Source organism: Elaeis guineensis, chromosome 5 (genome assembly GCF_000442705.2).
Source record: "Elaeis guineensis isolate ETL-2024a chromosome 5, EG11, whole genome shotgun sequence".
Lineage (NCBI taxonomy): Eukaryota > Viridiplantae > Streptophyta > Magnoliopsida > Arecales > Arecaceae > Elaeis > Elaeis guineensis.
Genome location: NC_025997.2, coordinates 8,833,135 through 8,849,497, shown reverse-complemented (window position 1 = coordinate 8,849,497; position 16,363 = coordinate 8,833,135). Strand labels below are relative to the sequence as shown.

Sequence of the window (16,363 nt, the reverse complement as noted above, 5' to 3'; positions counted from 1 at the left end):
AGGTAGAGCAGTTCCATCATAGGACGACTTATATAGTCATCTTATTATAGGATGATTTTTTTTCTCATTCGATAAATATTTTAAAAATTACTATCAAGATTCAATATTAACATTACTAGAGTTTGCTGGATGCTGCTTTCATTTTCAAGCTCCTTCATGGCAATCTTGAGTTTTTTTTTTTTGTCCTCATCCTCATTAAGCACTGCGCAGCTTGTTGCGCCTTAGTGATGTCAGAATGACAGACCACTTGTTGAATAAATTATTTATAGTAAATTACCTTTTGAAAGTAAGATTTTTTGAATAAATAATTATTTCTAAAAATAATTTTAAAAATAATTTTAAAAAATAGTTCTTTCTAAAAATAATTTTAGAAAATAATTTTTAAAAAAATAATTCTTTCAAAAATAATTTTTAAAATATTTTCAAAATTATTTTTTAAAATAATATTTTATATTAAAAATAGTATTTATTTTCAAAATAATATTTTAAAAAATTTCTAAGTGATGGGCGGGGTGTTTGGGTTTTTTTTCTAAGTGATGGAAAGAGGGATCCTAAGTCATCTTACGATTATAATGATTATAATAAAATATTTTGATTATAATGATTATTATTTTAATTTATATGATAATGATTATAATAAAATATAAAAATATAAATTAAAGATATAAACTAATTAGCTAAATAAAAAATCATTCTATTATAGGACGACTTATAGAGTCACGATATGATAGGACGACTTATGGTATTTTTTTTCAATATTATTTTTTAAAAATAATATTTTATCATTATTTTAAAATTTTATTTTTATTATAAAAAATATTTTAATTTTAAATATTTTTTAAATTTATTATTATTATTATTATTTTTAAATACTTATTATTATTATTATTTATTTTTTTAAATAATAATATATTATTAATTTTTAAAAATATTTTTTTAAAAATAATTCTTATTTGAAAATAATTTTTAAAATATTTTTCAAATTATTTTTTAGAAATAATATTTAAACAATAGAAATAATATATATTTTCAAAATAATATATTATTATTATTATTTAATATTTATTATTATATTTTTTTTCTTTCTTTCTTTCTCCATCCCTGCACGCCATAACCCTCCCAACCCTTGGCTGTCCGCCCCCGGCCCGTTGACTGTCCTGTCTCCGACACCATCTCCGATGTTCGCACCGCCCTCTAATCCTCCGACGAACCCACACCCCGCGCCCTCGCACACCCCACCCCCTCCCGCCCCCCCCACAATGCTCCCCCCTGCCCCTGCCAATTCGCCCAAAAAAAAAAAAATTTTGAAATTGCCACTTCAAGTGGTGTTTCCATGAAATCGTCGCTCGAAGATTTCAATTTTGTCCACCTCATCTGACTAAAAATGAATGATAATTTCGAGATAAATTAAAAAAAAATACTTTTAAAAATAAATAATAATAAAATAATAATAATAATAAACCATCTCATTTGGGACCGTTTTATATTTTAATTCAAAAAAATTCAATCTCAGAGTATCGCAACTATACTTATTTGGAAAGGAGACCTATATGCAGGACGAAATGCATCAACTAAGGGCTGATGGTTCCAACTGTAAGAGAACGTTCTTTGACATAACACAGCTTTTCCAATAATTACATGAAATCCATCACCGTTCACCTACTTTCTGGTTTTCTAGTGGACCATCTGAACCGTCCATTCTGTAATCAAACAGCAACAGCTAACGTACATCAAAACATAGTAAAAATGTACCACATAATTTACCATATTTTTTAATCATAGTTGAGAGATTTAAGAAGGCCTGAAGTTAACAATGTTTACAAATTTTAAAATGAAGTGTCCATGCAAATCACCTGATAGAAGGCTTGATTTCAAATCAGAAGCAATACAAATCTAAGTGAAGCACAACTCTTATTAGATCACAACCTCAAATTACAATTTTATCTACTCTGAATACCTTTTAAGCAGGACCTTGACAGGACTTCCTCTGAATATTAGTTTACTTTTTAATCCTCAGCTAAAATATTAGTTTACCTTGGCCGGATAAGCAATATCTTCTCTTCGATACATTTTACCTAATTGTTCTTCCCTTGATTGCATTTCTTTACAGAGAACATGATTGATGAAATGAAAATCAATAGAAGTCTTTGACCTTCCAATCTGCATGCTTGAAACTTTGTTAGCAACTCAACATGGGCATCAACTTATGGTAAAAAAATGTTGTTCAAAATATCTTGTCTGATACACGGTCAACCTATGACGAAAATACTTATGCAAAAAAAGAACCTATGACTAAAATAGAGGTGATCATGGCTTTGTTTGACAATGGCTGTATCACTTTTCTGATTGTCCAGTCCTCAAGCTCTGCAATGTGATTCCAGGCATCCGACTACGTTATCAATTTAGCATTTCTACTGACCCAGGGTACAAATCACATTGTTCTTCAGAAAAAATCTTCTGTTTATACATGGTTGATCTTCCAAAATTACTACAACAATAAAGGCGATCATGGCATTTTTTGACCATGGCTGTATTACAATCCTAATGGTCCAGTCCTCTAAGTTCTGCAACGTTATTCCAGGCATTCGACAATCAGAAGGATTCAAAAAGAAACGATTGTTCAACCTCTTTTGCTAAAAAAAACAGAAGATTATTCAACCTTCGCCACTCCTCCATGGATGCTGCTTTCTGCAACAGTCTCTCTCACAAACCTGGAAAAACGTTTACCATTTTAGAACATGTATACTTTTTCTGGAAATAGAAGAATTCTAGTTAATATCAGCAAGGCCTGGACAATCTACAGTTAAGTGCAGTATCAATGAAATTCAACCATAGCTCTTCAAAGATGTACAAGGAGAACATGTCTAACTCATTGGCTCGAAGATGAACTTAACTGAAAAAAAACAATACCTTGCAAGCTTGTCTTGAGATGATTGCAAGACATAAATTGCAAGAATAAAGGAAAGAGCGAGACCTGCTTTCAAAATGCACAAAGAAATCAAACAAAAACGGTTAGAACACAAATAGCCACATTTCATATGATATAATGAAATGCATCCAAATTTTTTCTATGAATTTAACAATACCGATGAATAGTTCATGAATCATGATTAATCCTGCCATGTTTTCCCACTCCCTCTCTATTATCGGTACTGATGAATATTTTGGTCAACCCTTACAAGAATGTAGATGTTATAGGAAATGCAAAATATTTATATACATTGAGAATTTCTTACAGAAACAAAATTTTTTGCTGAAGAAGACCAAAGCATTTGGTCAACTTCTCCAAAAAATAACAGCCATATCTTTGAATAAACCTAATATCACCCGAGCCACCCAAATATTTGAACACATAATTTGGACTGTAGTTTGAACGAACAATGAAACTAATGTGCTTTATACTTTGAGAATTGCTTCCCATCTATGAATTGTCATCTGGAGCATGCATTCAGTTTTATAATTAATTTTTATAAACTGATAAGGCAAGTCTAAACTATGCAGGTCTAGTTAAATCTTAGATGAAAGCTGGACTTTGCAAAATCTGCACCAACATAGCATGCCTCAAATATGATGGATCTAGTCAAGTAGATCTTCACTCAGACTCAGGTTACGATTAGAGAATCGAGGTCCAAAATCGATGGTTTGAGCTATTAGATATGATCTACCATCTATAAACTGCTACCTGGAAACTGCTCACGCACCAAAAATTATATGATCTGGAGTCCCCTAGCCTATGCATCAAATGGTCAAAAAATATTTATGCATGCATGTTTGTGTATGAATGATGTATGTACTCGATACAGAATCAATGATTGGTATTCTAGGTTAAGGTCCACATGACTGCAAAAATTATATGTTCTGGGAGTCTTTTACCCATATTTCAGGTTGGAAAAACAAAAGGAGGGTACCGATGAAATTAGTGCTAAGGTATATATATATCATGCCATATAACTTTTGAATCCACAACATTGATCACAATCACGCATCTTAAAAACATATGCAAACCAGATCACCTGAAATTTGGATGTTTCTAAAGCATAAACTACACAAAATGATGTAGCATGCCATTGAACTTGCTTATTTTGGAGGACATCTGATGCATAGAAAACAATAAAACATTTCTTTTTGGTCTCTAAGCATTTTAGATGATGAAAATCATGTTTAAACAGTGCGAATTTTCAACTTTGGTCTTTCCTCATTGATTTTGCACCGATGGGATAAGGCTTCAATCCTATTGGTAAGAAACCTCCACACACCCACCGCCCCGCACCCCCCCAACCCCCGCCACCACCCCACCCCAAAGTGGGGAAGAAAAAACCTTCTCCCCCATATATAAGTATACAGATGTGTATGCATACACATTATATAGATACAAAATACATATGTGCACATACTATGGTTGCAACATAGAAAATCACTCACTAGGAGGTAAAAATGAGAAAACATTAGAATACATATTACCTGATCCAAACATTACATAAAATCCCCCTGGGACATCTATCTCTGACCGCTCCTCCCTGTCATCAAATGTGTACCTTGATGTCAATCCATATCCAGATATATTCTACCTGTAGATACATTTCCAGAGATTGCATACACACCATATTTTGAATTTTGAATATAACCTACTGGATTTCACACATACATAGATCAGTGCAACAAAACAGCTGTGCAATAACAATTTTATAGAATGATATCTAAATGCAGAGTCATGAGCATTATTTTAAAAAATGGCCCCTACAGATGCGATAGCAGTTCGGCCCCGAACCATGGTGCTAAACTTCACTGCAGCACCATGTGGTGCCTGTATATATCGCATCAATGCCACAGGCTCAAGGCGAGCACTTTATTCCATAGAAGGCTCGACCCATTTCCAAATGGATCAGTCCAGCAATTATACATTAAATCAGCCAATCCAGTGGTTTGTTTAAAACAAGGTCAGTCTACTTCTTTTGCGCTCTAGTTAAATGGAAAGAATAAGGGCATGAGCGAGGACGAGGAGGAAGGTGTCCTCCTCCCCATAGAAAAAAAAGAGCCAACATTCCACCGCCAGTGTGCCACCATGGACAACTTCATGGTTGATGTTATGCTGTTGTTGACTTTTTAATCTGTTTAAGTGATGTAATTATGTTTGGTGATTGATGATATTATATCACTAGAATATGGACATTTGAATTATGTGAATATTGGCATGATGCAGGGGCAATAGTGTTAGGTGGATGATCATTTAAAGCTTTGTCCTCGATTTTTTTTTAAACTAATATTCTTTTGCATTAAGTTGATGTAAAATATTGATTTTTGATACTTCAGTAACGAAAAAATATGGAAATATTTTAACAACTTGCCTTGAGTTCACAGAATCCACTATAACGCCCACTATTTGCTATCTAGCATGAAACCACCTAGAAGCTACATGCCTGTTACCCACTTTTCAATATATTGGTCATAAGAATTTAGAGGCTCAATAAAAGCAAGATTTTTTCAAAAAATAGTCCTCAAGAGTGTTAGGACAGGAGTAACAGGGGAAAACTTTTTTAACCACAAAAACTTCAGAGCAGTAATAAAGGAATTGGCACAGTAGTCATGAAATTATGCCAACGGTACTATTGTACTAGTGCTGACTGCTGACGACCAAGTGAAACATTGATGTCTGTCATAGGAAGCATTGGAGTACTACAGAGATAGCAAGACAGCCAGCAACAGGCCAAGATTGAGCAGTAAAACAAATGAGAACATGGATATGCAACTGTGAAATAAAAATAGGAGGCAGGCCACCTACATAAAGCCATAAACAATGAAAATAGTAAATATGATTAGCTGCAATGATCACGCGATGATAGGTCCGTTGTGGAGATAAAACAATAGAGAAAATTTTCTCAGAAACAAAACTGCCTGGTGTTAAAGTTATGCAATTCTCAAAGCAATAGAGAAAGAACCTAAAATTATAGGATATTGAAGATAGAGTGAAGGTATGATGATTAAATAAATTGCAAAGCTCTAGTACTTACATAACTCTTGAGTGAGGTAAGAGGAATCCATTGCCGTTAAGTCCCTTAAATATTAAAATTACAACAATGACCAATCATGAAGAAAATACATTCAACAAAAAGACCCATATATGCACCCTAAGAGGCAGATTAAATGGAACAGAAAAAAGATTCACCAATCCACCAAGGCAGAAATAGAACCAGAAAATTAAGGGCAAGAAATATAATACAAAGCGATCCTAGAACAGATAAAAGTTCTAGCATCCACCAACTGGATCAGCAAATGATCCTTGTTAAGATGTGTCTCAAGAGAATAATATAAGAAACATGAGAGGGAAGTGAATGACGAACTATTGGTATCAAGAAACAAGAATATGAAATCCCTAAATAGAGAAAAAGAATGAGAAGCATAAGCATGCAAAAACCTGTTTGAGAAATAAAACAGGAAATATACATAAAGGTTCGCCGTCTCAATACTGGACCCTATACCAATACCATGCTATTACAGTATTGGTATGCAGTATGGTATGGTAAGATTCGGTGCACCGAGTGTTGATATGGATATCCTATACCAATTCGATATTCGTATGGTACGGTACCAACCAATTCAGCAAACCTTAATGCACAAACGATGAGCAAATTGAAATGATCCCAATATCCTATCAAAACCTGGTCAAGGCAAGGAACCAGTGAGAACAACATAAGGCAGGGACTTGAAAGAGAAACTATGTGTCAGGAAGTTGGATTTGAGTTTCTTTATGGAAGATAAAAGCCAACTAAAGATGGGTAAAAATGATAGAAAAATCGAATAAAAAATAATTTGAGCTTACAAAAAACCAAAAATTTCCACCATCACCCAAAAAAAATGTAGGTTTTGAAATATGAGGCAGAAACTATTGAGCAAATAAACACCTAAAAGCAGCCCCACATGCATGAGAAGGAAGACAACCAGCAAAAAGGCCTAAAACTAATTAACAAGCGTTGCTCAATATTATGGGCTAAAAATATTATTCATAGAAAAAAAACACTGGTTGAATATTAAAGCAAACTCTAGTGAAAAAATTTAAGACTTTTCAATATCTAAAGAACAAACAAGAGGGAGAAAAAGTGCATGAATAGAGTGCAAAAATATCCTTTTTAAACTAAAAGATCGACTTGAATCTAAATGCGTCATAATTGTGAGGATTAGATAGTATAAACAACCAAAACAAAATTTAAAGCTAAACTTAACCAACCTAATATCATTAAAGCAACTGCTAAACCATATCAAATTTTGGGGATGTAGGTTGATGCTAAAACAAAACAACCTCCAACTATGGGGAAGCAGGGAAAGAGCAAAGATGATGATCGATCTTCACAAACAGTTTGAGGCAATGGATCTTTTCAAATGAAGGCATATAATCTTGCCAAGGTAATGGCAGAATCATTAAAATGTAACTTTTAGTCACCATTGAAAGCAGATAGAATACCAATTCAAATGAATCAAATTGGCAGATTCCAATTGTGATCAATAACTTCATCGATGGATTGCCCTCAACTGAAGCTTCAAAAGGAATACTAATAACCCGGTCAAAATTCAACAAGATTATTCTGATTGGACAATTGTTTGTCAGATTTGAGACAGTTGATAATGACACTGGAACAAGCTTGAGGGCACACCAGAGTTCTGCATGTAATGATATCTCTGAAATCTGTCATACAACTGAGGTTACAAATGCGCTGCTTATTTTGAGGTCAAAGTCAGAAAAAATCTTCCAGCTCTGAAATTAATACATTTTTTGGTGAAAAGATGAAATGAGTAACTAGTATTTGGAAATTTGAGGCAGATATATAACAATTATGACAGAGTCACACCTTAAGTGCAACTGAACAATGACGGACGGAACTTGTATAAGCTCCACATAATATAATTCATATACAAACTGATTAATGAAAGAAAAGAGATGAAACACAGTGAATCACATATATAAACAGTTTATGACATTAGATCGACTCGCTAACACCTACTAACATCAAACTAACTCTGCAATAACCTCAATTAAAAATATTTTGCGATTTTATATCAATAGTTATATTGACCTCCGCAAACAGCATAATTATGATAAATCTCCATTGACAAGCTCATCATACTAACCATGTATATCTCACAAGTACATGCTTTGGCCAATGATTTGGATCCCAAAAGTTCTTGCCTATGTCTTGGTGAACTTCAACATCTGATAAGAGCAACAAGGAATGCTTTTAAATACTAAAGGCAACCTTAGCCATATAAACATAAATTATAAACACCTTTTTAGGAAACATATTTTAGTCTTCAAAAGGTTCAGCTGAAATAATTAGATTATCAAAGAAAAAAATTATTCATCTTGTGGTTAAAAAAATTCACAATACTAAACAGAATTAACCTTTGTTTCTCAAGCTGACATGTGTAAAAAACAATCGAAAGAACAACTAATTGAATGAGCTCAATGATCAACACCTTTAAAATGAGGAAGAAGATCTTAACTAAAAGAATGAGTCCCTTATATGAGTTGTCAACTGTGTCTATATGCATTTGACAAAAGACTTGTAAAAGAATGGATGCGATGTTACACAAATCTTCTTGTATCAATTATCTTGCTTAATTTTTTCTCATACAGAAGCCTTGAGAATGGATAATCCTTCAATGTCCAATACCAAAATCTTCTCCCAAACACCTACCTAATAAAAAATCCATCAGCATAACACCCAAAAACAATACTTGAAGATCCAAAATCCTTCACAAAAACCATCAAGAAGTACAATAGTCACTTCAAGGCACTTACTCCAAGATCCAAAATCCTTAATGAGAAGCCACAAGAACTACAACAATCTCATAACAGAATCAACTACCTACCCAATCAGGTCGGTGAGCAGAGACATGACATGCAAAACTTCAGCCAGAAATTAACCCAAACAAATCACTTTTTGCAACTCTCATGTTTCTTAATCTTCATTATTGGTACTCTAACATGACTTCCTGATATGCAGCGACATCTGCATCATGAAGTTAGAGACATACATTTTCTGATGGTTCATGTGCCAGTTTGATACTAAACAGTATTACAAATCCGTCTTCTCTCTGGCAATCACATCCTTTTCTTTTGATGCACTAACATGTGTCTTCTAGAAATAGACCATACTAGATACCCAAATAGAGGTGGAGCTAGAGGCAGCTGTGGGAAGCTATGCACCTCTCTTCCCCCAGAACCCTACAAGCTTATGGTCCCTCCATCCCTCTCAATCTGGTTTACACCCATAATATATATATATATATATATGATCTATCAGCCTGTGAATTCTATTTATACAAGAGAAAATGGATGGTGAATCATTCATGTAATTCTGTATAGATTTAGATCAATATGGGGTGCTCCCATACGAAGTAACTTTGTACCACTAGTTGGCCATCTAAAATCTAAGTAGATTGGGAAACAAGTATTCTTATTAAATCTTTGGCTATGTTTCTCTAATCAAAATTCTCTTTCATAGTTGCTTGGGTTTCCTGACGTCTACTACCGTCTATCCTTCTCTCTTCTTCTTCTTCCTCTTCTTCTTCTTCTTCTTCTTCTTCTAACATGAGTCACCTGTCCACTTTTTAGATTAATGATATGACCAATGTCTCTCTCTCTCTCCATCTTAAACAGCAATGTGCCAAATGTCATATGCAGTGCTACGTTTTTCCATCTTTGTTCCTCTTTTTTCCTCTAAAGATATATACAACATTATGTGGTTGCAATAAGCTCTTGCATTTTTCTTGTGACTACCACTACTGATTGTTATAACACATCGACAATCTAATATAAAGAATCTTAAATTTCTTTCCTTTTATCCCCATGATAATTTATATTAAAAACAAATGGCTTTTAATGGTTGTAGATTATTCACATTATTAAAAGACATTAATACCAGGGTTTACCATACTGGTCGATATCGTACTATACCGGTACTGAACAGATCCGCAATCTCATGAGTACTGACACTCAATATGCCTTGCTGCCTATTGTATTGTACCATGTATCAACATTATAATAGGATGGTACCAATACAGGATCTGGTATTAAGTCGGTGAACCTTGGATAGATCTTTTTTTTTTCTTTCTTCACAATTTCTATTTAAATAACCCTGACTCTGCCTCCATATCCAGAGGTGCATCAGCATGTCTTCTTGTTAGTAACCTTATATGTTACTATGCTGTGTTTCCATAATCAACTGTTGTTTGCTTCAATTAAACTGCTTTTCTATTCCTTGTCTATCACATAAAACCCAGCATGTATACTTTTCCAATGGTCCAGTTAACCTACTGGAGCTTAACTATGTATGCCCCTCAGAAAGCATGCGAAGTGAATGTTACATATTAACTTGCATATTCATAGTTTGGCCTTAAGCCCTAACTAACCAACTCAACCAACAAAATCTTGGCATTTGCATCAATTATGAGTTTGACATGAGGAGGCAGCATTACGATGATGAAAGCAACAAAAGTATGATATTCAATTCATGAAATGTTAGCATTTACAAAGATTAAGATCATATATAGTCATACTCTATGTATCAGCATTATATATAAAATGTATCCTAATATTAAAATCAACAATACAGACAGGAAGATCAATATCCTATTCAACTATTCTTCACCATCTCTAGATTCTCAAAGAATAAGCAATAGTTGTAAATAAACTACAAGTATGGATCACAATGACACATGAAGAGGTTCAGGACAAACACTATGCAGTATGTACTAACACAATAAATAGCAATATTGATTTCCCCCTTTCTCAAAATCATTACAAGGAAGCACCTAAGAAGCTTATGTTACATGATCCAGATCTACACATTTGAGTATTATACTTTTTCCAAATGCATGGCATAATGATTTTGAGAAAAGGGGAATCAATAAGATTGTTGATGCTCAAAAAACCGAAGGTTTATTTTGATAAAATATTTGAAGCAAGGAGTACATATCAAGGCCTGTTGAATCGATCACACTGCCATACACTGGTCGCATCATACCATACTGGCAAGATTCCAGTGCAGTATTAAGGTTTGGTTCAGTATATGAGCCGAACCAGTCCACATTGATCAAAGCCTATGTTAATACAGGATGCATACTGTACCATACCATACCAATAACATACTAATATGGTTCTCGGTAGCGAACATTGGTATGAACTGTGCATAAGTTATATAGAAGTGTTGTTGTGGAATTGAACACAAGATTTAAAATTGAACACCTTAGGTTGAATATTCTAGCAACTAACATTTGGCAAGGGATTCACAACACCAATTCCAAATTGTTAGGTAAAGATATGAAGATGTATCCATACAACTTTGCATATGAAAAATTTCTTGTAAAAGAATCTTTTTTGGTTAGCTGTAAAGGAACTACTTAATCATCTCTCTCCCTCATGTGAAAAGCAGGGAACTCTTTAACCATCTTGTTTATAAACCTTGATAATAATACATGCTTATCCTTTAAGCCAACAATTATGCAAAATTAAAAAGATGTACAATAAGTAGTCAGTATTTTTTGGAACCACACTACTCTTTCAAACTTATTAAAGAAAATAAGCATCAGAAGGTCCACAATCCCAAATGTTGCAAGCAGGAAATGACGAGAAAAATAAGAGAAGATGGTATTGCATACAATGATGAGGCATGTCTACAACTTTAGCCGTGACGCCATGCAAATCATTCCCAGAGTACTTCTGTAGCACATCAAAGTGCAAAAGTTACTCCTTTCACCCTATATAAAATAATTCAAAATCCAATGTCTATATTGACTTGGTAACAAAAATGGAAATATTTAAGTAGGAAAAATGAAAAAAAATATGAAGGATAGTCAACAATTATAGCTAGAAAAAACAAATGCTTAATACAAGCCGTACTCTTACCAAATGGAAATTAATCATTGGAACTTCGGAGCTTTTGCGGTTTATAACAAAAAGCCATGGCACATGAAATTTCTCATGACCAACTTGAAACGATCTGCAGATTGATCATCACATGTGAAAAACTTCGATCTAAATGGATCCTAGGAATAGCAGGTGCATCAAAAAGGGATGAAGCAAATATCCAACATTAATATACGTATGCTAGTTTCTTCCCTTGGAGGAGGAGGAGGAGAAGGAGGAGGAGGAGGATGAGGAGGGTACCACACCAATAATTCATGGAAGGCAATGTGTGTTACTCATCAAAAGTACAAAACAACATGATCGGAAAAAAGTAGTGCATTGTGAAACATACTAATACAAAAGAAAGCAAATAAAAGGATATATATATATATATATATATATATATATATATATATATAGAGAGAGAGAGAGAGAGAGAGAGAGATAGAGAGATGGCCACACTTCAATGGATCTCCACTTAGATTCAGCTAGACCTCAATCGAATGATGAAGGTCTTCTATCGATGATCTAAGCTATTGGATATGATCTATTACCTCTAAACTGCTTATACACCAAAATTCATGTAATTTTTGTGTGCATTGCGCATGTATGTGTGCGTATGCGCGCATGCATGTGTGCATGCATGCACGTAAGTATGTGTACCTATTGCACACAAGAGATGTTGAAAAATGAAAGAATAAATAAAGAGTATTGCAACACATCACCCACTAATAATTACCACTCAGATCACCCAGGATGTGGTGGTCAGGGTTTGGTGCCAACCATGGTGGGCTTGTTGGTGTCAATCAGGCCCCACATGCACTCAGCTAATCACTGGCTTCCACATCCCTTGGTGTTTTGAGCAGTAATCACTAGCAGGTCATCTATAGCTTTTTCTATAAATAAACTATAATACTGGCAAATATGGATTAGAGGTCGGTCTTAATTTTGACCTATGGCCAACCAATAGTTATAGATCAGTCTATCAGTCTAAGTCTCACATAGTACTGGTTGGATTTAAGTATGCCGACCTTCTTGCAACAACATATACAGAGGCATCATTTAATCCTTCCACTATTGGTCCAATTAGATTTCTTGTTCCTTAAAATTCAAAGTACTATATCCTATTTCACAAAACTTCATTTATTTTGTGTCACTAACATAACTTAATAACTCTATCAATTAGTCATTACTTTTCTCTTATAATCTAGTCAAAGACTTGATTCAGCAAGTAATGTCAATTACTTATGTTATACTGTGATCTAGTAACATAGAAATCTCACATGATGTTAGCTCCAGTGGGTCAAAGATTCGATTCAGCAAGTAATGTCAGTTCATTTCTGTTACAGTGTGTTTCAATAACATAGAGATCTCACATGATGTAAGCTTCAGTGGAGCACAATATGACCCTCTAGCTCACCACCCACCACTAGGGCCCCACCTTTGACCATTTTAGCATCATATTTCACCAATAACTCAGTGCTTATGGAAGGGAAAACCAGGAAGAAGACATTGCAAAGCATGTGTTCATGGTGGGCATGGTGGAGACAACAATCATGGGCAGAAGGGATGTGGCAAGCTGATAATTGACTGTGAAGGCAAAGTTCACTTGGTGCCAAGGCACCCAGCAAATGAGCAAGCCATTATAGAAAGCACAGCTGCAATAGATTGCTTTGGTTCCCAATTAAGTGGTATTATTGTAGCATGGCTGCAAATCTTGTCGCATGGAGGGAGATAGATCACTAGAGCTTGTTGCATGGATAACAAGGGTAGTAATTGCTGTATACTCTTTTCTGTTATAAGCTCGAACTGGATGGGATAATAATGAAATATAAGATAAATAATGGAACTAACAGATATTAGCAATCCTAAAAAAATGCCACAAGAATTTAATGGGATAATCTTGTCCAATCAAATCCATTAATTACTGTCATCAACAAACCTTGCACCATCCATGGATCAAAGGAAGTTGCTAAATGCATGTGCAGAATGCAATTGATGACACATAATTCCATGTCTTTAAAAGTGAATCATCCTAAGCTTATGGATCCAAAATTATGCAACATATGAGACTGAGTATTTCCAAGACAACCCAATTCTAAACCAAGTAAACCAGATTACTAGTTATAAACAAACGAAAGCATAGGCAAAGAAGCTACTTGGAACTATTTCTCAACTGGAAATATGTATTCATGTTGCTCCATGCACTAAGGTAAATAGGCAACAACTGGTTGAATTGAAGTAAGAAAAACAATTCTAGGAAAGCTAGAGATTCATTTGAGGTTGAAGATAAGAAGTTATATGGCGTTGGTGGTATTATAATATTCTATAAATAATCATATGATAAAAAAATTAGTGAGAATACCAGTATTAAAATCATGATTTTAAAGGAGCTAGAGTAAAAATCTGCATATTTCATCACCTAGAGTTGCTAGTCCAATTCACTCTCATTGGAGATCCAATCAGAAGCATCTATGGCTAATGATAATTAATCAAATCATGGGTGATTTTTCAGAAACACTAAACGAATTTGCCAATTATTATCATCCTTGTTGTTATTGTACTGGGATACTGAAAAAAGAACAATGAGGAATTTAGGACATACTCTTGAAAATGTTCAAGGGCATTAGGCAAGGGGTTGAGCAGCAATCTACTCTAAGAGGTTCATTCATTCACACAAAACAGCATGCTTTGCAGCCTTTAAACTGTGAAATCTATGCACTTCTATTTATTCATGAAATGGCAATAATATTGCATTGCTGTATAATTTTAATGCAATAATCTATTGCCACATCTCATTTTAGGATGTGACTAGGCAAAATGTGGATCTATCTATATCAAAGATACCATGTTGTCCTATAATATACCTTCTTTCATACCAACAGGAAGATTCCTAGTGGCTTGGGAGTAACATTACAATCACAAAACTGAACGCACCGGAACATGAATGGTCCAAGCATAGCAGGAAGAGGGTTTATATGCAACTGATAACGCATTCACATGCTTGTTTCCAATTCAATCCTACTCGGAAGCTTTTATCTCTTTCATGTTTAATATGTGCTGCATTAAGTTCAACAAATCATACAAAATAAATTTACACAGCCATCAATTCTTGCACAGATACCCTAAATTGACCGGCAAAGAGAAACAGATTCAAATGGCATGCTGATAAATTAAGAAAAACGCGAAAATTCAATCAGACTTGCATCTTGTAAGGATCAGCACCAGTGAAACCAGTAGGTTTTGGTATCGGAATCAACGCCTGTGCACAAAATTAAAAGAAAAACAAATAAATAAAGAACAAATCATAAGGGAGGAAAACCTTAAAACAGAGCCAAAGAAATTACCTCCCGATTAACGGCAAAAATAGGGCAGTGGCGGCCAATAACATCTTGCCAGACGGTTCTTGACTGAGATTTCCCAAAGTACATCAGATCGAAGCAGATCGAGAACAAATCCAGATAAAACGAGGGTTTCAGTTCGAGTTTTTACCCCATGGTACTGGCCCACCTTGCTCATCGGCACGATGTCTCCCGGCCTGTAAGCGAGCGAGATCGAAAGTAGAGACGAGATCCAGAAGACGAGGCAAAGAAGTGGAAATGCTCTGCGATCTCCTGCCATGGCCGAGTCTCGGACCCGAGCTTTGAGGCAAGGAAAAGAAAGAACCAGTGAGGGAGAAAAAGAGCCCCAAATTCCGTCATATGGTCCGAGTTACGATCACCGCCGGTGAGAATACGAGAGCATTGTACCCGCTCACAAGATCATTTAGAACGCATCCTAAAGCACAGGAGTCTGCGACTGTTGCTAATACACGTGTCTTGATTTGACTGGTGCCAAGCTCCGCGACAACCACAAGCTGACTACGTTGAAGTCAAAAACCACGTCAAAACGACACGAGCCGTTGTCACGTGACCTCATGACGGTTAGGAAAGTTGCGGTCCCTTCCTCGGGCCGACAAAAGGAATGCTGGAGCATCCGGTACGGCTCAACATGTCCTGCGCCGCAGCCTTCGCCTTCCAAAATGCCCCCCTACCGAGGGCCTGAACCATGCCGCGGTGGACCAGTCAAATACCACGGTGAATAACACGCCACATTAACCTTGTATTTCACGAATTTCTGATTGCGCGTTATCTATCATACACATGCTTCGAGATTTGTGCTGATCTATCTGGACGGTCCAGATAGACAAAGGATTCCAATTGGACTCAACGGGAGATCCGAGAGCTTTCAGAGCTGTGCTGTGGATTATCCAACGGTGGATTGGTACGGAGAAAGGTGAATTCCTTCTTTGGTGCTAAAGATGCAAACCCTATCAAATGTATACCGCCAAACCAAAGGATAGCTCTAAGCCATGTCAGGGGTTGGCACGATAAGACAACATTGACGCCTCTGCTTGCAAACTTATAGACTCTATTCTTCAATTTTTTTTTATTTTAAATTTAAAAATCCAAATAGAGATGGTAA

General features: G+C 35.2%; 1 protein-coding gene across 3 annotated transcripts; it reads right to left on the bottom strand.

Moving 5' to 3' along the window:
- Nucleotides 1-2,204: 2,204 nt before the first annotated feature.
- Nucleotides 2,205-15,552, bottom strand: LOC140857947 (uncharacterized). Of its 3 annotated transcripts, XR_012141359.1 has the most exons (10): nucleotides 15,392-15,552; nucleotides 15,247-15,309; nucleotides 15,106-15,161; nucleotides 11,900-11,993; nucleotides 11,653-11,713; nucleotides 8,122-8,203; nucleotides 6,009-6,052; nucleotides 4,462-4,517; nucleotides 2,911-2,974; nucleotides 2,205-2,711 (listed from the first exon to the last, which is right to left on the bottom strand). XR_012141359.1 is itself a non-coding variant. In XM_073257360.1 (9 exons), exons 1-9 carry the CDS (start codon nucleotides 15,518-15,520, stop codon nucleotides 2,651-2,653), a joined length of 666 nt encoding a protein of 221 aa, XP_073113461.1. In that variant the 5' UTR covers nucleotides 15,521-15,552; the 3' UTR covers nucleotides 2,205-2,650. The 3 variants fall into 3 exon arrangements, 2 of the variants coding, with proteins under 2 accessions (XP_073113461.1, XP_073113462.1); XM_073257360.1 differs by lacking the exon at nucleotides 6,009-6,052; XM_073257361.1 differs by lacking the exon at nucleotides 6,009-6,052 and having other exon boundaries at nucleotides 15,410-15,552.
- Nucleotides 15,553-16,363: the final 811 nt, after the last annotated feature.